This window comes from Geotrypetes seraphini, chromosome 1, assembly GCF_902459505.1.
Source record: "Geotrypetes seraphini chromosome 1, aGeoSer1.1, whole genome shotgun sequence".
In the NCBI taxonomy this organism is placed as follows: domain Eukaryota; kingdom Metazoa; phylum Chordata; class Amphibia; order Gymnophiona; family Dermophiidae; genus Geotrypetes; species Geotrypetes seraphini.
In genome coordinates, this window is record NC_047084.1 from 266,262,884 (window position 1) to 266,289,109 (window position 26,226).

General features: G+C 47.7%; 1 protein-coding gene across 2 annotated transcripts in view; it reads left to right on the top strand.

Annotated features, from left to right (window-relative positions):
* The window catches only part of NELFA (negative elongation factor complex member A), a 167,887-nt gene that overhangs the window by 30,752 nt on the left and 110,909 nt on the right, over positions 1 to 26,226 (top strand). For both annotated transcript variants that reach the window (XM_033950882.1, XM_033950873.1), the window contains exons 4-5: positions 8,488 to 8,649; positions 26,055 to 26,144. In XM_033950882.1, coding sequence (XP_033806773.1) covers positions 8,488 to 8,649; positions 26,055 to 26,144 — 252 coding nt within the window. The remainder of the gene's footprint in view (positions 1 to 8,487; positions 8,650 to 26,054; positions 26,145 to 26,226) is intronic.

Sequence of the window (26,226 nt, forward strand, 5' to 3'; positions counted from 1 at the left end):
CACAGTACTCCAGATGCATTCGCGCCATCGCCCGATACAACTGCAGGATAACGTCCTTTGTTCTGGTTACAAAACCTTTCTTGATAATACCTAGCATTCTGTTCGCCCTCTTAGAGACCGCTGCGCACTGTGCCGATGGCTTCATTGTTTTGTCCACCAGTACCCCTAAGTCCTTCTCTTGGCTACTTTCACCCATTACCAACCCTCCCATCGTATAGCTGTACATCGGGTTTCTGTTTCCTACATGCAAGACTTTACATTTCTCTACATTAAACTTCATCTGCCATTATTTGCCCACTCTCCCAGTTTGTTTAGGTCCCTTTGTAAATCTTCACAATCCTCCTTAGTCCTAACCCCACTAAAAGTTTTGTGTCATCTGTGAATTTTATAACTAGGCACTTCGTCCCTATGAACTACCGTATTTTCACGCATATAACGCGCGCGTTATACGTGGTTTTTACGTACCGCGCATACCCTCGCACGTTATACGCGTGAGCGCGTTGTACAAAATTTTTTTTACATAGTTCCCCCCGACATCCGATTCACCCCCCGCAGGACCGCTCGCACGCACTCCCACCAGCACCCGCACCCCCACAGCCTCCCAACCCCCCCCCATCATGTAGAAGCTCCTACCGGTGTCCTGCTGCTTCCTCTTGGCGGTCCCGACACCCGACACGATCGGGGCAAGAGGGAGCTCAAGCCCTCTTGCCCCAGCCAACCGCGGCACACCTGACACGATCGGGAAAAGAGGGAGCTCAAGCCCTCTTGCCCCAGCCAACCGCGGCACCCCCGACACGATCGGGACAAGAGGGAGCTCAAGCCCTCTTGCCCCCCCCCCCGACTCCCCGACATGATCGGGGCAAAAGGGAGCCCAAGCCCTCTTGCCCCGCCGACTCCCCAACTCACCGACAATATCGGGCCAGGAGGGAGCCCAAGTCCTCCTGGCCCTGGCGATTTCCCCCCCCCCCGCTAGTTGTTCGGGCCAGGAGGGAGCCCAAACCCTCCTGGCCACGGCGACCCCCTACCCCCACCCCGCACTACATTATGGGCAGGAGGGATCCCAGGCCCTCCTGCCCTCGACGCAAACCCCCCTCCACCCAATGACCGCCCCCCCCAAGAACCTCCGACTGCCCCCCCCAGCCGACCCGCGACCCCCACGATACCCCCACCCCCCTTCCCCGTACCTTTGTGTAGTTGGCCGGACAGACAGGAGTCAAACTCCCCTGTCCGGCAGGCAGCCAACGACGGAATGAGGCCGGATTGGCCCATCCGTCCCAAAGCTCCGCCTACTGGTGGGGCCTAAGGTGCCTGGGCCAATCAGAATAGGCCCGGGAGCCTTAGGTCCCACCTGGGGGCGGGGCCTGAGGCACATGGGCCCAACCCGACCATGTGCCCAAAGACCCGCCCCCAGGAGGGACCTAAGGCTCCCGGGCCTATTCTGATTGGCCCAGGCGCCTTAGGCCCCACCAGTAGGCGGAGCTTTGGGACGGATGGGCCAATCCGGCCTCATTCCGTCATTGGCTGCCTGCCGGACAGGCAGGTTTGGCTCCCGTCTGTCCGGCCAACTACACAAATGTACGGGGAAGGGGGGTGGGGGTCGGCCAGGGGGGTCGCGGGTCGGCTGGGGGGGCGGTCGGAGGTTCTTGGGGGGGCGGTCGTTGGGAGGGGGGTTTGTGTCGAGGGCAGGAGGGCCTGGGATCCCTCCTGCCCGTAATGTAGTGCGGGGTGGGGGTAGGGGGTCGCGTGGCCAGGAGGGTTTGGGCTCCCTCCTGGCCCGAACAACTAGCGGGGGGGGGGGGGTCGCCAGGGCCAGGAGGACTTGGGCTCCCTCCTGTCCCGATATTGTCGGGGAGTTGGGGAGTCGGCGGGGCAAGAGGGCTTGGGCTCCCTTTTCCCCGATCATGTCGGGAAGTCGGGAGGGCAAGAGGGCTTGAGCTCCCTCTTGCCCCGATCGTGTCGGGGGTGCCGCGGTTGGCTGGGGCAAGAGGGCTTGAGCTCCCTCTTGCCCCGATCGTGTCGGGGGTGCCGCGGTTGGCTGGGGCAAGAGGGCTTGAGCTCCCTCTTGCCCTGATCGTGTCGGGGAGTCTGGACCGCCAAGAGGAAGCAGCAGGACACCGGTAGGAGCTTCTACATAATGGGGGGGGGGTCGAGAGCCTGTGGGGGTGCGAGCGGTCATTCAGGGTGGGGGTGCGGGTTCGGGTGGGAGTGCGTGTGAGCGGTCCTTCGGGGTGCGGGTGCTCCAATACAAATTTGTTTGTGTATTGGAGCGATCCCTCAGGTTGCCAACTCCTTGTTTCTGACACTGAAATCATTTGGGATGGCTGGGTCTTCTACATAGGCCCTATCCTGAGCATTAAATTGTCAAAAAAGGGTTGTTTTAGGGTCCTCAGAAAACAACAGGAGGTATTATCTCAGGGAATAATAATTCTAATAGAAATTCCTTATGCTGTCTCTGACCATAATCTTCTGTACTGGACCAATGCTCATTCTTTTTCAGTACTGTATCTAGCACCCACACTCTACATTTGTTTGCATATCCCTCAATAAAATTATGCCAGTATAAAAGGTTCTTTGAAAAAACCTTTTTCTTTTCAGGTGGCTAAATTGAACACATGGCTCGCCAAATTTGTGTTGGAAGCCCCTTCTTATCTCGTTTAGAAAACAGATAAAAACTCAATTATTTAATAGGCTACAGTCTTAAACTTTTTTACCATTTTAATCTTTTATTCTTTTTAAAATTGTTAGCATTCTTTTACATTGTATGTATTTCTTCCTGTATGCTTTTTAACTTGCTGAATCTTAAATGACTTGCATTGTCTGTATCATGCTTAATTGTTGTGAACCGCATAGAACTCTCGAGTTTGGCGGTTTATAAAAATAAATTTATTATTATTATATGCAAATTGCTGTATGGTATTGGGCAGAGGAGAAAAAGTTCTAAGTATTTGCAAGGGGGTGTAGCAAAATAGTTGTTCAATACCCCTCTTTACAAACTAGTATGGGTGAAAGAGCCAAACTTATAACAGTGTGGTCCCAAGGCTAGATGCATAAGCTTATCAAAATCTGAATTTTTCCTCTTCTACTTCCCTAGATCCCCGTGAATCAGAATTATCAGTAATGTATTTGCACCATTTATTTATGGTATATTAAAAAGCATAGGGCCAATTTTCTCCACTATCCTTTTGAAGTTACTGTCTTTCAATGAATCCTACAAGTACAATTGTTACTGGAGCTCTAGATTCATTTGCAGTGGCTACAGTAACTTCTCTTTTGCTCTGGTATGGATTTGAAATTTCCTCTTCTGTGTTAGTCTGATTCTCCTTCTCTGATTCTGTGGCTTCTCTACCTTATTTCTGCCCAGCTATAAACATGGTTTTGTTTCCCTATAAATTGACTGCATGGCTTATATGGTGAAGGAACATGATACGCTTAGGGTACAGTGTAGTCCCGGTCATCCGTGTATGAGGTCTGTTTTTCTCCATTCTTGTATTTATGATTTTCTGTCAGTTTGGTTTGGTTTTGGATGAATGTGATTTCCTGCTAAACATACTAACAGCGCGTTTTTTGGTTTGTATATGGTGGAAGTATAGAGGTAGAAATTTGAGGTACAGGGCACAGCGTTAACTTGTCCCTATGAAACCAGTTTAGTCTTTTAAATATTTCAATTCTTCCTTAACCTCGTCTAATTGTTCATTAACAGATAAAAAGGAATTTGTAGCTTGAGATATTCATAGCATTGAGATATTAAGTAGTGCCTCATTCAAGTCCTTAGTTAATTGATTAGACTGAGTAACTAGTTCAGTATTTTCCCTTCTCAAGCTAATGAATCCCCTACATATGCCCTATGAAAAGATACTTTCTTTTATTTGATTTCTTTCTGAATTATTGATAATGGTGTACCATTTGTTTTTGAATGTCATACTCTGAGCCCTGTAGAAATTCACCCTCATATGGCCACCCTTTTTCTCAAAATATTTCTGTACAATTGCTGTCAGTTCTTTAAAATCAAATGTATCCATATTTGAGGCTGCAGAAAACTATTGGTACTGGGGTCTGACTTTTTTTAAAATTTATATTGCTTTATTTATGGACCTATTTAAGTGTGTAACCTTGGATGTAGAAATGCTCCCTTTTTATGAAGAAGGGAGACTGGGGAGAGAGGCAGAAAAAGTGGAGGTTAAGCATGTTTGGCAAGTGGTACCAGCATAAAAGACCATGCTTGGACCCACATTTTAAACCTAGAAAGACAGAAGTTAGAATGAAAAATGTAAGACGTGTTAGAAGATCAGAATTGTCAGCTCCAGCCCAGCCTGAACTGGTGCTTTCACCAAGAGATACTGGCAAGAAAGAGAGAATTAAAAGGACAAAGTTACAAAAAGTAAAGTTGTTACCAGAGACAGATGTGGGCTGTATGAAATGAGGGACTGTTTAATTTAGTACCACATCCAAAACAGAGTTGGATTTTTTTTTATCAGGCTTGCATTATTGGAGAGTCACTCATGAGTTTCACTTTCTAACCACCTGTTGTGGTGACTCATTTTTTTCTGCAGAGTTCTCCCACTTCTAAGGTTCTGATCTCTAGATGGATCCGTAGAGCCATTAAGTCCACTTACATTCTTGTGAGGCGACTGCCCCCTATTAAGGCACTTTCTATCAGAAGTGTAGCTTTTTCATGGATGGAAGCTAGTTCTGTTGCTCCTGAGATTTGCAGGGTGGCGATGTGGTCTTCTTTTCACACATTTCCCAAGTTCCATAGAGTGGATATTCTTGTACAATCCCTCTGTAGTCTGGACAGTAGGGTGTTATGTATCTTATCCAGCCAAAATCTGTAGGAATCTCAAATAACAAAAAAGAGCCCCTCCCACTTAGTCCATCTCTTGGGACATGCTCCCTGAAGTCCAGTTCTGTATTCTTACAGCCAAACTGTAGGAGCTCATCTCTTCTGCTTGTGTTTCTTTTCTTAAAATTTAGTGTTATTTTGATATTTTGCGCAGGTCTTGCCCTTGTGCTATGGACACACCCTGTGGGGACATGCTTTCAGTGGGAGATCACAGATCTTGAGAAAAAGTCTGCATCTGAGGGGTTACCTGCCACTGCAGTAAGCTCCCTGGACAGCCTGCATGTCAGTTTAGGGCTCCGGGATTGGGAACTAGTTCACCCCAGGTTCGTCCATTAAAGGGTGGAGCGGTCCCATGGCCCGGGATTAGGACTGGACTGCGCACCTTCCCTGAGTAATCCGGAGGTCTTGGAAGTTACTGACTAGGTTCAAAACAGTCAGAAGAAGTAAAATCCAGTTTTTCCAGTTTCCTGAGGTAATTGATCTCCATGCTTGCTGTGTTCCGCTTGCCTGCCATTCTTTCCCTTGCAGGGTGAGCAGCTGTATGTATGCCTGGTTTGACGATTTGGGGTGATTTCCCTGCATGCCTAACACCTCCCCCCTCTAAAATTGTAAAATCGCCGTTTTCCCGGGTTCCCTGTGTTTTTCCCGGGCTACTTTAGGGCAAAATCAGCACCTGTGGTGGCCATCTTGGATTTTATTTACACTTTTCAAACGTATATTTTTTTGCATTTAAGAGCTTTGTTTTCACTCTGAACTTCACAGATGGCTTCCTCAGGACATGATGGTATGGATTCATGCCTCGTTTGCGGCAGATGGTTGTGCACTGATTCCATGTCTTCCACCTCTGGTGAGATCTCTCTTGGGGGCTTACTTCTACCAGTGCCATGAAATTTGCATCTGGTGAAATGCTAATTTCAGTTCCGGGGAAATGCATCATAAACCTTCTAAGCACTCTAGATGCGCATAGAGCGGCCCTTGCCCTAGGGGATATTTTTCCCCCAGTTTTTGTGAGGATTATATCTGAGGCATGTTTGGGGGAAAAAAAAATCCATGCTATGTCTCCTCCTAAGAAGCCAGGCTCTCTTTCTTCACTGGTTTTCAGCAAGTCACTGATAGGGACCCCGGAGCTTAGGCAGGCGATGGCTACTGTCACGTCCACATCTCTTTCCATCCTTTTGTGGCCTTAGGGTATTTTGACAGCGTCAGCTGATGTGGCTAGTGTTCAAGATCAGTGTGGGACCCGGGACCTAGTGGAGGCCCGTCTGTACGCAGACTGCCTAATTCAAGCCTGCTTGCGGTTATCGGGTCAGAATCTCTGTGGGAATTGAACCTGCAGTTGGCTCATCCTGCCCTTCTAAAGCCTCATTTCCTGTTACTCCGAATTTGGTCCGGATCCTTTTCAGAGATCTGGGATTTCCTGGTGGATCTCCTGAACTGCGCTCAAGCCATAGCGTGGTTGTACCACATGACATCAGTGTTTTCTCCGCGTTTCTCTTTGCAGAAGGTAATTTCAGTGTGGCTCAGTTCACTAAGCGCACTTCTCTATCCTCAGATGGAGGGATAATCCTGAAGGATTTTCAGAACAGGTGGATGGCTTTTGTCCGCTACACTGTACATTTTGCATAAATGCTCCTTGCTCAGAAGAACTTACAATCTAACTTGGACAGACACATTACTTATAAGGTTGGGGATGCAGAACCCAAGGTTAGAGTTAGGAGTCAAAAGCATTCTCAAAGAGGGCTTTTAACTGGGCCTTGATCACTGCCTGAGGCGGAGTCCACCGTAGGGATTCGGGCTGTTTGTTCCAAGCATATGGTGCAACAAGTCAAAAGGGACAGCAGGATGCTTGAGTGCACAGAGAGAGAAATGGCCAGTAGGAAAAAGAAGATATTGATGCCCCTGTATAAGACAGTTGAAGATATGAGCCAGGAAGCAACAGCCTGAACTCTCTGGTCTAGCCCTGGCCTCCAGCAGAGCTTCTATTTGTGTTTCCCAAGGAGACGATGAGAAGAAGAATCCTTCAAGGATAAGAACCCACAAGGGGTGTGTAATTCTGGTTGTCCCGGACTGGCTGAGATGGCCCTGGTATGCTGACCTGATATGTCTATAGTATGTCAAAGGGCTTAGGCTTCCCTGTCATCAGGGACTCCTTTTGTAAGTCCCAGTTAACTCTGGAAGATCCAGACTGCTTTGGTTTTACGGCTTGGCTCTTGATCACAAAACCTTAGTGCACAAAGGCTGTTTGGACTTGGTGATAACTAACCTGCTAAGATCTAAGAAGCAGTCCACTTTGGCAGCCTATACAAAGGCTTGGAAGTGTTTCCACAGCTAGTGCAGTCACACACATAGATCCGACTAAGGTTCCTATTGCCATAGTATTTCCCTTTCCTGAGGAAGGCTCGATAAAGGCCTTGTAATGAGTTCAGGTACAGATAACCGGTCTTTTCTGCTTTAGAGGGCAAACCAAACAGTGAACCTTGGCATCCCATGCATATGTGTCCAGGTTTTTAAAGGGAGCATTGTGTCTTCAGGCCCCACCCTTTCTATTTTGGAATATTAATTTGATCCTACAGGCATTAGCTTAGGCTCCGTATGAGCCCTTGGAGGATGCCTCGCTCATGGATTTAATAGTCAAGACTGTGTTTTTAGTTGAGACTACGACAGGAACTCACGGCAGCCATTTTGGATGAGTGTTCAGCACGGGACAGGAGTGTAGGAAGATCGCTCCTGCCCCGAAAAACCGCTAGACTACCAGGTAAGATCCGGGAAGTGAGGGTGATTCCAGTTTTAGGAAATCGCAAGTCCTAAAACTGCGAATCGGGAGAGGGAAGTGTAAACCGCTCTGAACTGCTTGTAATATTGCGGTATACAAATAAAATTATTATTATTATTAGTGCTTATTTTCTTTTTTTTAAACACTGCAACTTTATTCATAACTGAATGAATTACTCTATGACTCTTATTCACAATAAGGTTGCATGTGCACATTGAAAATTGGCTCCCTAACACAACTTTTTGTCTTCTTGTTTCAGTCATTTAGACGTGCTTTTTAATTTCTTAAATTCTAATTTATTATATTGAATCTTTTATGTATCTGATTTAATAGATTGTAACTGTATTTTATACTATACTTCAGTTTTAACCCCTAATGCAGGGTCTGGAGTGGGTAAAATGTGGCCACGTCAGACTATTTTAATAGAAACCACTTTTAAATTCATCTTCAACTGACATGCTTCCTTTTCCTAATGCTACTGACTGTGGACCAACCAAGCAAATTCTATTTATAAGCTTTCATGATCAGATAAAAGGATTTAAAATGCTGCAACAAAATTTGGTGAAATAATGATATATTTAGGAATAAATATTCAGCTGTCAGTGGTCAGTAGTTTTTTGGCTATAATCTGGTCATGGCATTGAAAATCCGGGGTTTCTGTGGCCAACTCTCTCTTATCAGGGTAAGTGTGATAATCGGCACTTAACTGCCTAAGTGAATCACATAAGTGCTATCTCTGCCGTTGGACTTTCCATAAAAGAGCTTGCTATGGCTTTAGCAGTCATTGGTAGTAATCAGCAGCACAAATGGCAAAAATTATATATTTCTTAAGATATACAATATTTTAATGTCCTTGTTTCTTTCCCCAAAACAGTTGGTGAATGCGAAACATCCACTATGTTACCATTGGAATGCCAGTACTTAAACAAAAACGCTTTGACAACTCTCGCTGGGCCACTCACTCCTCCAGTAAAGCATTTTCAATTGAAAAGGAAACCTAAAAGTGCCACTCTCCGAGCAGAGCTGCTGCAGAAATGTAAGTGCTTGCTTGTTCAGTAAATTCAAATAAAGATAGAGCCACAGTTAGAACCTGATAAAATGTGCTTCAGGTAGAGGCCAACCAAATTTATGTTTCAGTACCGAAACTGACTTGAAATCTGGGTTTGGGTTTCAGCTGGAAATGCTAGTTTATTTTTGGCTGAAAATGAAACTCCGGTGCCCCTTCCAATCCCACCCGACCACCCATAGACCCTTCCCAGGTCTTCCTTAAGAAGCAAGCCCTGGTGGTCTAGTGGCCTCTTCAGGGGCAGAAATGAACCCCCATAGCAGTCTCAACAGCCATTTTGATGCAAAGGCATGGGTTAGGAACGAGGCCACTAGACCACTAAGTTTGCTTCGTAAGGTAGGCCTGGGGGGGGCCTTCAAGTGGACAGGCGGAATCAGGGTGCTGGAGAGTGAGTGGAGTCACCACCAGGAGGGGGTTCTTTTTTGGTTGGGGGTCGTTTCAGTTTCTATCAAAATCAAGCAGCTAGTTTTGGTCACAGATTCAGTTGGGCTCTAGCTTCAGGAGTAATACTGAAGGGGGAAGCAGAGCCCTCTAGTGAAGGAGGAGGTGTTGAAAAACTGGAGTAGATTCCTACATGGCTCTCGCAAGCATGGGGATATTACCTGAATATCCATAATGACACACATATCTACTAGAAAAGATATTAGCAAGGTAAGAACCTAATCTTTTTATTGACAGTTCTGAAAAACATTTCATCTTAACTTGTTTGACCTATCTTTCTATAGAGAAAAACAGTGGATGCTGCAGAAAAAGCATCCAGGAAAAGTTTTTGCTGGTTTTTTTCAGGAATTTGGGGAGGGATGTAAGTGACAGGCTGTGTGGCACCATAAATAAATTGTCACCATTTGGGTTTATATTGAAGAGGGGGGGGAATATCTATGTTTCTGTAAGGATGGGAAGAGATTTTCAGGTTTAAGAATAAAGTTTTGGAAATTTCCTGTCCATGTCATGGATAATTAAGCAATAGAAACCATGATGGCAGATAAAGGCCAAACGACCCATCCAGTCTGCCCATTCACTATTTCCTCCTCTCCCTAAGAGATCCCACATGCCTCTCCCATGTTATCTTGAATTCAGATACAATCTTTCTCTCCACCATCTCTACCCGGAGCCTATTCCATGCATCTACCTTCTGTAAAAACTTCATCCTATGCCCTCTCCTTCCAAAGTTTGCCTTCGTTTGAAAATGATGGAGATATTTAAATAGCTCTATCCCAATGGTCTGAAACTCGCTGCCCGCCAGGTACTATTTTGAGGCCCTCAGTATGTTACCATTGTTCTGGAACATTGCCCGCCTTACTGCTGTAACCTCACGCAAACGCTTTCCTGAATCTGTATGCAATTGTGAGGTGGAGTGGAGAGGACAATCGCGTACAGGCGTAGGAAAGCGCTTCTGTGAGGTTACAGCAGTGAGACGGGCAACGTTCCAGAATGTAAGGTAACCATTGGGGGCAGTGCAGCTTGTGCGTGTGTACGTAATCTCATGACCTCTCGCGAAATTCGGCACCTGCTCTGTATAGCTGAAATGATCAGAAGCAATTAAGGAAAGATATATAAACTATAAAGCGTTTTACCTCATTCAAAGTTGTCTTTTCTTTAATAAAACATTAACTATTTTTTTTCTGCAGCCCTCCAAGTACCTACAAATCCAAAATGTGGCCCTGCAAAGGGTTTGAGTTTGAGACCGCTGCTCTATCCTATCCTCTCTCTCCTGTCTTTCTTCCAGAGTATACATATTAAGGTCTCCAAGTCTGTCCCTATATGATTTATGACTAACACCACTAATCAATTATGTAGCAACCCTCTGGACTGACTCCACCATATTTATATCTTTTTGAAGTTGCGATCTCCAAAATTGTATACATTATTCCAAATGGGGCCTTGCCAGAGACTTATGCAAAGGCATTATCACCTCCCTTTTCCTACAGGCCATTCTCTCCTGGCATTGTCCTTTGCCTTTTCTTCCTTTTTTGCCACCCTGATCAGACACAATCGCCCCTAAATCCCGCTCATCTTTCTTACACAGAAGTACTTTGCTTCTTATACTGTACCTTTTTCATGGATTTTTGCAGCCCAGGTTATTTAGGAGGGAGGTTCGCATGGGATACCATTAAGACGTGTTCTAGTGCAATGTGTGTAGTGGTCCTGAACGCTAGGGTTGTACATCTGAATCTACAAATTGCTTGCAGAAAACTGTCAATCATCTTTTTAACTCCTTTTTTCTCCAGGGAGTTGCTCCTACCCCCTTAGTTTGTTTTCTGCAAGTAAGTTGCTCAGATGTTTCTGCTCTGCAGTTAGTGTTCAATTTGGAGGATCAGTGCCCAGAGGTTCCCACTTGTTGGGACCTCTGCCTGGGAGAAGGCACAGATTTGTGCTGTTGAAGTCTGCTGCTGGCAGGATCAGTCCTCGGAGACACCTAGCTAGCCAGCCTGCTTTTGTGTTTTTTGAAGCTCAGGGGCCATCCCCTGTGTAGCTGCTTGTACAGACTGTTTAGCTCCTTCTCAGCTCGGCCGAGATTAATAGTGGACTGGCTTTGTAGCCCTCCCCTCTTTCACAGTGAGGTTTTCTAGGGGTGAGGCTCAATCCGACTTTGGTCCGATTGGCAGCCTAAGACCAGGTTTGTCCAGAAAATCTGTAAGGCAGATTTCTTCTCCATTTGTTCCAGCTGAATTCCTATGCTGAAGCAGGCTGGCATCACATTGCACAGTGAGTAAGGCTATTATAGCCTATGGGGAAAGTCCCAGGTGGGGTGTTTTCAGAAGTCAAATTTGAAGGTTTCTGCAAACAGCCTAGGTCCTCCTCCTCTAAAACCCCCCTTTCTAGTACAATAGCTATATCATTCTGGATGGATGAGTAATATCTCCATGCTTGCGAGCCATGCAGCAGTGATCCACTTTAGCTTTTGATTCCCTCCTCCTCCTTCAATAGAAGGCTCTGCTGCCACTTCAGTTTTTTCTGCTGCACGCAAGCCGGAAGGAGTCTCTCTCTCTCTTTTTTTTTTTTTTTTTATCTGCTCTGTTTTTCTTTGATTTGGTCCTTTTCACATTGAGGGTTCAGCTCTGCCTGTGTGGAAGATAAGCAGACTGAGGTCTGTAATTGACAGGCCAATCCCTCTGTGGTACCTGTTGGCCAGCCTGCAAAAACTTTTTTGGAGCTCGGGGTCTATTCCTCTTGTAGCATTGTTTGCCTACTGCGTCGCAGGGGCTTAATTGCAAGCCGTCAGGTATCTGTAGGGGGTCTCAGCGGTGCTCCGCAGGCTGCTAGCTGCATCTCGCCTCTCCCGTTTCAGGTCCATAGGGGTTTGAGGCTGTTGGACACCGGTCTGTCTGGCAGATTCAGCATTTGAGGAGTGGTTCATTTCAGGCAGTGATTTCTTCTACCAGATTCAGCTACTTTAGCAGCTCAGATTCAGCTACTTTAGCAACACTTTTCCAGCACAGGTCACAGTGAGTAAGGCTGTTACAGCCTTTGAGGAAAATCAGAGGGAAGAATGTCTTTAAGACTTAATTTTTCTGGTTTCTTCCTTTCCCTTAGGTTTCCCTGCCTCCAAATTCATAAAATTGTTGTTTTTTTGTTTTAGGTAAGGCATTTTGGAGCTGTTTTTTGACAGCCATGGCAGCAGCATTTTGACATCTTGGATTTCCCTCTTTTTTTTTTTTTTTTTTTACATTCTCTAGTACTGGGGTGCCCACACTTTTTGGGCTTGCGAGCTACATTTAAAATGACCAAGTCAAAATGATCTAACAACAATAAAATTTTGCACACTGAAAGACAGAGAAAATGTTAATTATTCATATTCAAGGTTTTTTCAAAGAGGTCAAGGCAGATGACTATGCAATGTCACCTCAGTAACAACCATACAAAAATAGACAAATATACCCCCTCCCTTTTTACTAAACCGTGATAGCAGTTTTTAGTGCAGGGAGCTGCGCTGAATGCCCCGTGCTGCTCTCGACGCTCGCTAAAAACCGCTGTGATGGTTTAGTAATAGAGAACCATAGTGCAAAATACACTTCTCCCTCCCTATTCGCGGGGGTTAGGGGCAGAGCTGGCACGCAACTTACCTGGTGGTCTAGCGGTGATGGGGGAAGAAGCGATCTTCCTACACTTCTGCCCCGTGCAGAGCCGTGCTGTGAGTTCCCTTGGTCTCACGAGACTACAACAGGAACGCCCCGTGGAATGGTGAATGTCCTTGTCCCTGCAATTAAGGAAGGGAAAGCGAGCGGTCACCTTCCTACCTACCACATTTATCTCCCTCCGTCTCTCCCCCTTACCTTCATGGCGCGTTAGTAAAATAACTTGTTGAAACCAGCCAAGCCTGCCTGCTTTTCGTCTGACTCAACTTCCGGTTTTCAGAAGCACGCAGACAACTTTGCACCCAGATAACAAGCTTTTGGCCAAACCAGCTCCATCAATGTGCCACTACATACAAGTGCCAGGATCCATGATAGCCACAATAAAGACATGGGCAAAGGCTCACATGTGTCTTCTCCAGAGCATGTTGCTACTCTTGGTGGTCACCTCAGTCGGACTCCTGCAACGTCTCTCCCATGGACTCCAGAAGCCCGGCCTAGTATGGACTGGTGGTTCTGCCCACTGGTGTTATCAAGAGGCATATCCCTCACAGTAGCCTGTTGAATAATTGTGACAATGGATGCCAGCCTATTCGGCTGGGTGGCTCACTGCAATGGGTGCTAAATCCAGAGGTGTTAGTCATCCTTTCCAAGGAAGTGGTTGAACAAGAGATTTAAACTTCGAGCCATTTGATTGGTGTTGCAGAGGCTGGAGAAGAATCTTGAGGGACAAGCAATTAGTCTTCTCAGAAAATGCTACTGTGATGGCATATGTCAATCACCAGGGAGACACAGCAAGAGTGCGTAGCTGAGCATGGAGGCTCTATTACTGTTCAGATGGGCAGAGCTTCATTTTTAGGCTTTCTCAGCGAAGCATTTAACAACAGTGTCCAAGCCAATTTCCTCAGCAGACAGACACTGGATCCGGGAGAATGGATGCTGTCTGCAGCAGCATTCCAATCCATTGTCAGTTGCTGGGGTTGCCTAGTGTTCGATCTGATGGCAACTGCAAGAAACAAAGTGGACTGATTTTTATTTATTTATTAATTAATTATTTTAGTTGAAGGTTCGAGCCCAGAAGTGCAGAGCTGGACATATGTGTGTCTTGTATGTGTATCTTCCGTGGCCCATAGGCTGGATACGCAAGCCATTGGGGAACAGTCATTCTCATTACCACATGGTCTGTGGTATGGCAATGTAGTGCATCTTCAGAGGGGTGCAAATATCAGACTGTGAGTACAGCCAGACCTTCTTTCTCAGGAACCAGTTGTCATAGAAGATCCAGATCGTTTTGCTCTTATGGTATGGCTTTTGAGCGCATGGCATTAGCACGCAAAGGGATACTCAGAGGTAGTCATAGCTATTCTGCTCAGAGCCAAAAAGAGGAAAGGGATGTTACCAGGTCCTTGTCAGGGTCAAGAGGCTGTGGCTGCTATTTGATCAGGGAGATGATCCCTCAGTGTGCTGTGTTTTCAAGACCGCAACTGTTTAGGATACTCTCTGTGAGTTGAAGTTAGACCCTCAGTAGCCTCCACCTCCCAGTGTTCCATTATGTGTGGTACACACAGATTACATTCTTTCCAGCTCATCTGGATATCACCTCATTAGTCATTGATCAATGGGAGTTACCTGAAGGTTCCCTAAAGGCGGTGAAAGCTATATCCTATTGATCCAGAATTCCAGCAAATGTTTTCACAGCCGAAGGTGGATTCCATGGTAGCTCAAGTGATGAAACATATCTCCTTTCCTAGTGAGGGAGGGATGATGCTGAAAGACACACAGGATCGCAAGGTGGATGTGGTCCTTAAAAAACAGTTTGAAGCGATAGCTTTGGGTATCAAAGTGGCAGCAGTGGCTTCCTTCGTGGCACGAGCATGTCAAACAAGATTATAGTGTAATCCTTCAGAGCTGGAGGACAGCCCCACTTGATTATGGAAGGAGTTGCAGATGATCTTTACGGAGTCATGAGTAAATTATCGGCGTATGCAATTTCTGCCCACTGGATGCTCTGGATTAGGCAATGGGCGGGCGATTCAGCCTCCAAGGCTACTTTAAGCAGATTGCCCTTTAAGGGGCAGATGCTTTTTAGCAAAGGCTCGGCCGACCTTATGGCCAGAGTGGCAGATCACCATCCCAAATCTCTACCTGACTACAAAGTTCGATGTTCCTCTGGGGCCAGCAGAGGCAATTTTCGTTTCTCTTGGAGATCTCGCCAGTTCCTCTTCCCAGAGACCCTGCTAAGGATCCAGACGGAGATTTGGCAACTTCAGCAACCCTCTGGCTCAGTCACCAAAAAGCAGCAATGATGCCAGGTTGACTGCCAAGCCTCCTCACATTGGTGGGATACTGTCGGTTTTCTGGAGAGAATGAGAATGAATCTCATCAGACTGCTGGGTCTTGGACATTATTCAGGAAGGGCACAAGATCAAGTTTTCTTGCTTCCTCCCCCCCCCCACCCCTCCTGATCTGTTTCTTGATTCCCCAGCCGGACTGCCAGAGAAGGAGGTCGGGGTCTGAGCAACGATACAATATCTCTTGGTCATTCATGCCATAAAACCAGCTCCTGAAGAAGAATCATGCTTTGGCTGATACTCTATATACTTCATAGTGCACAAAAAAGGCACAGAAGATTGGAGGCCTATCCTGGACCTAAAGTCCATAAACGAGGCACTGAGTTCCATGCTTTCATACGGAGACGGTCCACTCAGTCATTGCATCGATGGCCCCAGAGGAATTTTTAGCCTCCTTGGATTTAATGGAGGCATATCTTCACATTCCCATTTATCCAGACCACAGAAAATACCTATGATTCCACGTTCTCCAGAGACACTTCAGTTTGTGACACTACCTTTTGGATTGCATCTCCTTAGAGCAAAGAAGCTTTCGATGTTTGCAGCTTACACTAAAACTTAGAAAACTTTTCAGCTCTTGTCAGGTGCCAATTCCAGTGATCCTGGTATTTTTGCAAGCTGGATTTGAAAAAGGTCTAGTGGTTGCATCTCTCAAAGTACAGGTGGCAGGCCTCTTGTGCTTTCGAGCACAGGAAGGTAAGTAGTCACTGGAGTCTCATCCAGACATCACTCCCTTCTTAAGGGGTGCACTCAGATTGCGTCAGCTTTTCCCATCATAGGACCTTAATGTTGTTTTTTGAAGGGCCTCTGTCTCCATACAAACCTCTGCAAAATGTGTCCCTTTGGACTTTATGCTTAAGATGGTATTTTCTCCCGCGGATAGATTTTTCTCAGGTTTAGAGTTTGTTTGCATACAGTTTGTGCCTTTCTTTCAAGGTGGTCTCAGCTTTTCAAGTCAGAGATTCGTTTGCCCACTTTTCACTCTACAGATTTGACTAAACAGGACATGATTTTGCAGAGGCTGGATATGTGAAGAGTCCTGCTCCATTACCTTGAGAGGACTGATGATTTCCATCTATCTGACCATATTTTTGTGCTGAACAGAGATTTCGGATGGTGATCCACCAATATTAACCATAATATTATCTATGCTTTTGCCAAAATCTGCTGAGTAGCCTTGGAGTTGTGAAAGTCAAAATAAATAAAAAAAGGTGTTTTGAAGGTGGGGGAACCTAACTCTTAACTCCAGAAACCCCTGGATCTATCTTTTTTTTTTTTTTTTTTTTAACTCCCCCTGATTTCCCCCATAGGGAATTAATGGAGTACTCACTGTGACTTCTGGTGTCTGTCAGCATGCAGCAGCCTGCCTGCAGGGAAAGGATTTCTGCCTCAGAGACATCAGCTTCAGTACAGAATCCTATGTCTTTGCAACAGAATTAAAGATTAGTTTCTTACCTCGATAATCTTTTTGTTAGAAAACATATAATTCTGTACGGCCTGCCCTGTGCAGACTTGTGATTTGCCTGTTTTCTGTCTCAGACATTGCTGGCATTCATCACAGGTCTTCTTTTCCAGTCATTTGGATGAGTGAAAAGGGGGAAAAAAAGTCTATTACGGCTCTCCCTTTTATTCTTTCGGATCTTACAGGATAATGCTCGTTGCATATAGCAGGTTGGTTCCTGGATTCCCTTATGTTAGAGTTCATGTTAATTATTGTTAATCAGTATTGTTTTGTTATGATTTACAGATCAGAACAGAAATGCATGTTGTCTTGGGGAAGTTCCCCGTGTCCCTCCTTCTCTTTTCTTCTGTTTCAGTGGTGTTCAATTGCTTTGGTACTAACTGAAGAGGGAACTATTCTCCACTAGTGAAGGGGAGGAGTTAGGAGTTTTGAGGGACACACTTCTGCAGAGTTCGTGACTATAGGTGGGCAAACCTTCGTACAGAGTCCTATGTTTTCTAATAGAAAGAATATTACTGAGGTAAGAGCCTAATCTTCTATTAAAAATTTTGATCAATGTGCAGCCCTAGCGGACATTTTGTTAGTTTGTGGATGACCAAAATCTTCTGACACCCCTAATGTGTATGACATGAGGAAAAATCTAGCAAAGCTTGAAGAATGGTTTGGAATTTGGCAGCTAAGATTTAATACTTAAAAATGCAGGATTATGCATTTGGGCTGTAGAAATGCACAAAAGAGATGTGAGGCTTGAGTGTGATCATATATAATAATCTTAAGGTGGCCAAATTGGTAGCAAAGACTATGGCAAAAGCTAGAAGGATGCTTTGGGTGCATAGGGAGAGGGATGGCCAGTAGGAAAAAGGAAGTGGTGATGCCCCTGTATAAGACTCTGTTGAGACCGAATGTAGAATATTGTGTACAGTTCTAGATATCACACTTTTAAACAGATAGAAACAGGATGGAGTTGGTCCAGAGGCAGCTACTATTATAGAAACATAGAAATAGACGGCAGATAAGGGCCCACGGCCCATCTAGTCTGCCCACCTTAATGTCCCTCCCCTACCTTTGCCCTGTGAAGAGATCCCATGTGCCGATCCCATTTGGCCTTAAAATCAGGCACGCTGCTGGCCTCAATCACCTGTAGTGGAAGACTATTCCAGCGATCAACCACTCTTTCAGTGAAAAAAGAATTTCCTGGTGTCACCTCGTAGTTTCCCGCCCCTGATTTTCAACGGATGCCCTCTTGTTGTCGTGGGACCCTTGAAAAAGAAGATATCTTCCTCCGCCTCGATGCAGCCCGTAAGATACTTGAACGTCTCGATCATGTCCCCCCTCTCTCTGCGCTCCTCGAGCGAGTATAGCTGTAATTTGTCAAGCCGTTTTTCGTATGGTAGATCCTTGAGTCCCGAGACCATCCGGGTGGCCATTCTTTGCACCGACTCCAGTCTCAGCACATCCTTGCGATAATGCGGCCTCCAGAATTGCACACAGTATTCCAGGTGGGGCCTCACCATGGATCTATACAATGGCATAATGACTTCCGCCTTACGACTGACGAAACCCCTTCGTATGCAGCCCATGATTTGTCTTGCCTTGGACGAAGCCTGCTCCACTTGATTGGCAGACTTCATGTCCTCACTGACGATTACCCCCAAGTCTCGTTCTGCTACCGTTTTTGCTAGGATCTCGCCATTAAGGGTATAAGACTTGCATGGATTCTGGCTGCCCAGGTGCATAACTTTGCATTTTTTGGCATTGAAGTTGAGTTGCCATGTCCTAGACCATCGCTCCAGTAGGAGTAGGTCGTGCATCATGTTGTCGGGCACTGAATCTTCGTCTGTTGTGCATTTGCCCACTACATTACTCAGTTTGGCGTCATCGGCGAATAATGTTATTTTACCTCGAAGCCCTTCTGCCAAGTCTCTTATAAAGAAGTTGAATAGGATTGGGCCCAAGACTGAGCCCTGTGGTACTCCACTAATCACCTCCGTCATTTCGGAGGGGGTGCCGTTCACCACCACCCTTTGGAGCCTACCTCCAAGCCAGCTCCCAACCCATTTCGTCAATGTGTTACCTAATCCTATAGAACTCATCTTGCTCAGTAACCTGCGGTGTGGTACGCTATCGAATGCTATGGTCAGGGGTCTTTGTCATAAAGCGTATGGGGATAGACTTAAGGATCTCAATATATATATATTATCCCAGGACAAGCAGGCAGCATATTCTTAACGCATGGGTGACGTCACCGACGGAGCCCTCGGTACGGACCTTTTTAACTAGAAGTTTCTAGTTGGCCGCACCGCGCGTGCGCGAGTGCCTTCCCGCCCGACGGAGGAGTGCGTGGTCCCCAGTTTCTTCGTTTCCGCGGAGCGAAGAAGACGCGTGTGTTTTTTTCAACGGCCGTTGAAACCACTTTTTTGCCTTCCCGCTCGCGCTTTTTTCCCTATTTTTTCTTCTTTTGCCTTCGGGTTTCTTTTTCCTTTGATTTGTAAAAAAAAACAAAAAACTTTGCTTTTTTCCCCCTTTTTTCGATTTTGCCCCGGCGGGGCCTGTTGCCATTATACAGGCCTCGGGGTTCGATTTTGCGGAGGCTGTTTTCCCCTTCATGCCCCCGCAGGTCGGTTTTAAAAAGTGCCAGCGGTGTGCACGCCCGATCTCCCTCACTGACCCACACAATTGGTGTTTGCAGTGTTTGGGTCCGGAGCATCGGGCGGACTCCTGCACCCGCTGTGCCACTCTTAAAAAGAGAACACTTAAAAACCGAAAAATTCAACAAACTCTTTTGTTCGGCACCGGGTCGGCGATGGACTCCTCGACATCGACAGCGGTACCACAGAAATCGGCACCGTCTACTTCGACACCGCCCGACCCCGCATCGGCGTCTCTGGCGCCAGGTAAGCCGGCTAAGAAGCCTTCCTCTTCCCTCGAGCGCCCTCCAACCACGGTGGCGACACCGACCTTGCCGGCCTCGCGCCGACCCCGCAAGCGCTCCGCCCCGATTTCGGTGAGTGCCTCATCATCGGCCTCCTCATCGCCGGGGCGTGGAGCGGCATCTAAGGAACCGAAGCAAAAGAAAGCGGTTCCGATGCCACCCCTAGATGACCGTATTTCGGCCATCTTACAAGTTCAACTCCAGGAACAGTTACAGCGACAGCTCGAGCACCTGTTGCCCACTATCCTGGCACCGCTCCTTTCGGTACCAGACCGGCCCGAGCCCCGTACCGAGCCCCCGGTATCCACCCCATCGGTACCTATCAACACCTCCATGCCGATTCTTTCGGCTGAGCAACTTCATACCCATCCGGTGGTTCACTCCCATACCACGACGGATCCTCCTCGGGACCAGGCAGGGCGTCATACTTCCCGGGACCGGGATCGACGCCGGTCCTCTTCTCCTGGTACCGTTTCGGTGCGCTCTGGAAAATCTTTATCCAAGACTCGCCATACCGCACCTTCCACCCCGGTGTCTCGAACTGCACCAGAGGTCCGGGACCCTGACTTATGGGAGGAGTCCCCTCCCGGTACCGAGGAGGATCCCTCCTCATCTGATGAGGACCCGTCGGCACCCGATGCCACCTCCAAACCGGAGCAGTCCTCCTTTTCAAAGTTCCTCAGGGAGATGTCTGCAGCCCTATCCCTTCCTCTAGAATCTGACTCAAAAAAATCTCAAGCCTTCCTGGAGGCTTTAGATTTTGAACAACCTCCTAAGGAGTTCCTCAAGCTTCCCGTGCATGACATCCTACGGGAGACTTTTTACAAAAATTGGGAGAACCCCCTTACGGTACCAGGGGCCCCCCGTAAACTGGACAACCTCTATCGTGTCATCCCTATCCCAGGGTTCGACAAGTCTCAATTGCCCCATGAGTCCCTTCTTGTTGAATCCACCTTAAAAAAGACTCAGGGCTCCAGTGTCTATGCCTCTACCCCTCCTGGCAGAGAGGGTAAGACCATGGACAAGTTTGGCAAGAGGCTCTACCAGAATGCCATGCTGGCCAACAGGGCGAACAACTATTCATTCCATTTTTCTTTTTACATGAAACATTTGGTCCAACAGCTGTCCGCCCTCCAAAAGTACCTGCCGGAGCGCAAGGTTCCACTTTTCCAACAGCACATCTCTGGCCTCCTTCAATTGCGCAAGTTTATGGTCCGCTCGATATACGATTCCTTCGAGCTCACCTCCCGTGCCTCTGCCATGGCCGTAGCCATGCGCCGCCTGGCCTGGCTGAGAGTCTCCGACCTGGACATCAATCACCAGGATCGTCTGGCCAACGCCCCCTGTCTCGGGGATGAACTTTTTGGAGAGTCACTGGATTCCACCACCCAGAAACTCTCCGCCCATGAAACCAGGTGGGACACTCTGATCAAGCCGAAGAAGAAGGCTCCACCTGCCCGACCTTATCGACCTCAGTCGTCTTATCAGCGCAGGTTCTCAGCCAGGCCACTCAATCCGCCTCCTCAACAACCTCGGCGGCCCCGTCAACAACAGCACCATGCCCAGGCTCGTTCTCAGGCCAATCAACCCACCAAGCCTCTTCAGCCTGCAAAGCAGTCTCAGCCCTTTTGACTCTTCTCTCCAGGGCATAGCCAGTCTTCCACCTTCGCTACCTCTTCCACAACCAATCGGAGGTCGTCTCAGCATATTCTCCAGCCGTTGGGAGGTCATCACATCGGACCAGTGGGTCCTCAACATCATCCGCCACGGCTACTCTCTCAACTTCCAGACTCTTCCATCAGACAACCCTCCCGTAGAGTCTGCTTCACACTCATCTCAAACCCCCCTCCTCCTGAGGAAGGTTCAATCCCTCCTCCTTCTCAATGCCATCGAAGAAGTACCTCCAGATCAATGGGGTCAGGGATTCTACTCCCGCTACTTCCTGGTACCCAAAAAGACGGGAGACCTCCGTCCCATTCTCGATCTCAGGGACCTCAACAAGTGTCTGGTCAAGGAGAAGTTCAGAATGCTCTCCCTTGCCACGCTCTACCCTCTTCTTTCTCAGCACGACTGGCTATGTTCCCTGGACCTCAAAGAGGCCTACACTCACATCTCCATCAATCCGACTTCTCGCCGCTATCTGCGGTTCCAGGTACTGCACCGCCACTATCAGTACAAGGTGCTACCGTTTGGCCTCGCTTCCTCACCCAGGGTCTTCACCAAATGCCTCATAGTAGTTGCGGCCTTCCTCAGGTCTCACAACCTCCAGGTGTTCCCCTACTTGGACGATTGGTTGGTGAAAGCACCTTCATCTCAACTTGTGCTACAGGCTACTCATCACACCATCTCTCTCCTCCACCTCCTGGGGTTCGAGATCAACTACCCCAAGTCGCATTTACTTCCCACCCAGCGACTTCAATTCATCGGAGCTGTTCTGGACACCACTCTAATGAGGGCTTTTCTCCCCTCCGATCGTCAGTGGACTCTGCTCCATCTCTGTCGTCAGGTGCTCAAAACATCCCTCCATTCCTGCTCGACAGATGATGGTCCTCCTGGGACACATGGCCTCGACAGTACATGTCCTTCCTCTAGCACGTCTCCACCTCCGCACACCTCAATGGACTCTCGCCAACCAATGGTCACAGACTACGGATCTTCTTTCTCATCCCATCTCTGTGACATCATCTCTTCAGCAATCTCTCCAATGGTGGTTGAACTCCTCAAATCTTTCCAGGGGTCTGCTCTTTCATTTGCCCCCTCACTCTATGATCATCACCACGGATGCGTCCCCCTATGCGTGGGGAGCTCACCTAGGAGATCTACGCAACCAGGGGCTTTGGACCCCACAGGAGCGTCGACATCACATCAATTTCCTGGAACTCAGAGCCATGTTCTACGCCCTCAAGGCTTTCCAACATCTTCTCTGCCCTCAGGTTCTCCTCCTGTGCACAGACAATCAAGTCGCCATGTACTACATAAACAAGCAAGGCGGCACCGGATCTCGCCCCCTTTGTTTGGAGGCTCTACGCATCTGGACCTGGGCCACAGCCCACAATCTCTTCCTCAAGGCGGTCTATATCCAGGGCGAACAGAACTCCCTGGCCGACAATCTCAGCCGCATCCTTTAACCTCACGAGTGGACGCTGGACCCTCCAACTCTACTCTCCATCTTTGCTCGCTGGGGCACTCCGCAGGTGGACCTCTTTGCAGCACCTCACAATCATCAGCTGCCCCAATTCTGTTCCAGACTCTTCTCTCCTCACCGTCTGGCCCCGGATGCATTCCTGCTCGATTGGAGGGATCGATTCCTGTATGCCTTCCCTCCACTTCCTCTGATGTTGCGGACCTTGTCCAAGCTCCGCAAGGACAGAGCCACCATGATTCTCATCGCCCCTCGGTGGCCTCGTCAACACTGGTTCTCCCTCCTGCTCCAACTCAGCTCCAGGGAGCCCATTCCTCTTCCTGTGTTTCCTACTCTACTTACACAGCAGCATCAGTCTCTACTGCATCCCAATCTGTCTTCGCTCCACCTGACAGCTTGGTTTCTCTCGGGCTGACCTCTACAGAGAATCTATCTCAACCGGTCCGCCTCATATTGGACGCCTCCAGGAAACCGGCCACCCTCCAATGTTACCATCAGAAGTGGACCAGATTCTCCTCGTGGTGTCTCCGTCATCATCATGAACCCACCTCTTTAGCAGTGGAACTTGTATTGGAATATTTGCTCTCGCTGTCCAATGCTGGCCTCAAGTCTACCTCCATCAGAGTCCACCTCAGTGCCATCACTGCGTTTCATGAGCCTATCCTCGGAAAACCCCTCACGGCTCATCCTCTGGTTTCCAGATTTATGAGAGGTCTCTTCAATATCAAGCCGCCTCTAAAGCCTCCTCCTGTCGTCTGGGACCTGAATGTGGTTTTATCAGCACTCATGAAACCTCCGTTTGAGCCTCTTGCCACAACTTCGCTCAGGCTTCTTACCTGGAAGGTGCTTTTCCTAATTGCCATCACCTCTGCCAGGAGAGTTAGCGAACTGCATGCACTGGTTGCTGACCCACCGTTCACTGTTTTTCACCATGACAAGGTCGTTCTGCGTACCCATCCTAAATTCCTTCCCAAGGTGGTCTCGGCTTTTCACCTCAACCAGTCCATTGTGTTGCCCGTCTTCTTCCCTAAACCTCACTCGCATCCTGGGGAACAGGCGTTGCACACGCTGGATTGTAAGCGTGCCCTTGCTTACTACCTTGATCGTACCAGAGCTCACCGAGCATCCCCTCAGCTCTTTTTGTCTTTCGATCCTAACCGTTTAGGTCGTCCTGTCTCCAAACGGACGCTTTCTAATTGGCTTGCTGCCTGTATTGCGTTCTGCTATGCTCAGGCCGGTCTCTCACTGGAAGGAGCTGTCACGGCCCACAGAGTCCGAGCTATGGCTGCTTCTGTGGCTTTCCTCCGTTCCACGCCCATCGAGGAAATTTGCAAGGCAGCCACTTGGTCCTCAGTTCACACGTTCACTACTCACTACTGTCTGGATGCTTTCTCCAGACGGGATGGACACTTCGGCCAATCTGTGTTACAAAATTTATTTTCATAATGGCCAACCATCCCTCCTCCCTCTTTGTTAGCTTGGAGGTCACCCATGCGTTAAGAATATGCTGCCTGCTTGTCCTGGGATAAAGCACAGTTACTTACCGTAACAGGTGTTATCCAGGGACAGCAGGCAGATATTCTTACGTCCCACCCACCTCCCCGGGTTGGCTTCTTAGCTGGCTTATCCTAACTGGGGACCACGCACTCCTCCGTCGGGCGGGAAGGCACTCGCGCACGCGCGGTGCGGCCAACTAGAAACTTCTAGTTAAAAAGGTCCGTACCGAGGGCTCCGTCGGTGACGTCACCCATGCGTTAAGAATATCTGCCTGCTGTCCCTGGATAACACCTGTTACGGTAAGTAACTGTGCTTTTTGGGAGAAAGACAGGAGAGGGGAAATGTGCATGTATGTCATGTAGGTATTTAGTATAAATCTGTTTTTATTATCAAAAGAGAACCACAAACCAACAAATACAAAGTAACAGAAAAGGAATTTTGAAGTTTACAAGAAAGGGTGCCCCCCCAAGAGGATTGGATTCTGATGTCCTCCTGGGTTACACAGACACCCCTCCCCCACCCTATCCCCTGACAGTTCCCCACCCAGCACACACTCCCTACCCCCAAACCCAAGAGCAAGAAAAGAACCAAGGTCAGACAGGTGGGGTAGGATACAACTGCAGTCTGTTCAATATGCGACTACGACTTCTCGGAGGCAAAATGTCTAAATAAGGAGCCCAAGTACGGACAAAGTCTCTGCTTCTATGGCGGGAGGAGTAAGCCAGGCGGGAACTCCCAGCCCCTCAGTTTGTGTAATTAGTTCCTCCCAATTCCAGAAGGAGGGAGGAACCTCAGCCAACCAGTGGTTCAGAATATACTCCCCAGAATATAACATTTGCTCAGAAACAGTTTTTCAGCAGAGGTATAAACAGAAAATGTAGAGAAGTGAACAAACAACATATGATACACAGAAAGAGGGACAGGAACATTCAGCAGGCCCGAAGGAAGGAAGCAAGAGCCCCCCCAAAACCCTTAATATTCTCACAACTCCAGATGCCATGAAAATAAGAATTCACTTGTGTTAGTCAAGCAAGACAGTGTTGGGTGTCCACACAGCCCATTTGGTAGGCCCGACTCTGGGAGGTATATGCTCGCAATGGTTCATAGACAAAATCGCGCGAGACAATGGCGCGCTGACAACTGAGCGCAAGGTTGACGGCGTGCCGAAGAAAAGCACTATTTTAAAGGGTTCTGACAGGGGGTGTTGGTGGGGAAACCCCCTATTTTACTTAACAGACATCGCGCTGGCGTTGTGGGGGGTTTGGGGGGTTGTAATCCCCTCATTATACTTGAAACTGAACTTTTGCCTGTTTTTTAGGGAAAAAGTTCAGTTTTAAGTATAATGTGGGGGGTTACAACCCCCCAAACCCCCCACAACGGCAGCGCAATGTCTGTTAAGTAAAGTGGGGGGGGGGGGGTTCCCCCCCACCCCCCGTCGGAGCCCTTTAAAATAGTGCTTTTCTTCGGCGCGCCATCAACCTTGCGCTCAGTTGTCGGCGTGCCATTGTCTCGCGCGATTTAGTCCCGTCACCGCTCTCAACAGGGTTCTATAATGGCACTCACGAAGCTTGTCATGTAGGTATTTAAATGCCTATTTCAGTTAAAAGGAAGCTCTAGAATAAGAGGATATAAAATGAAGTTGAAAGGGGATAGACTCAAGTCACCTGTGAAAGTACTTCTTCTTGGAAAGGATGGTGAATTTGTGGAACAGCCTACTGATGGAGGCAAAAACTGTGTTTGACTTTAAGAAAATTTGGGAGAAGAAGGGATAGATATCCATGTGGCCTATCCAGTCTGTTCATCCATGCCTTTTGTCTGCCTTCATTTTTTCTCTGTTTCATTTATATCTTTATTTTTCTGATATGTGTAATGTTGTCTCTATAGGATTCATATGTAATTTAAAACTAATTTCTTTTAGCTACAGAAACTGCCCAGCAGTTGAAGAAGACTGCAGGAGTACCTTTCCATGCCAAAGGAAGAGGGCTAGTCAAAAAAATTGACACAACAAGTAGGAATTCTTTCTATAATCTCTCTTGTTCATGTTTGCATTGCCTTTGTTTAACAGTTCATGTGTTTAGGGCTTTTTTTGT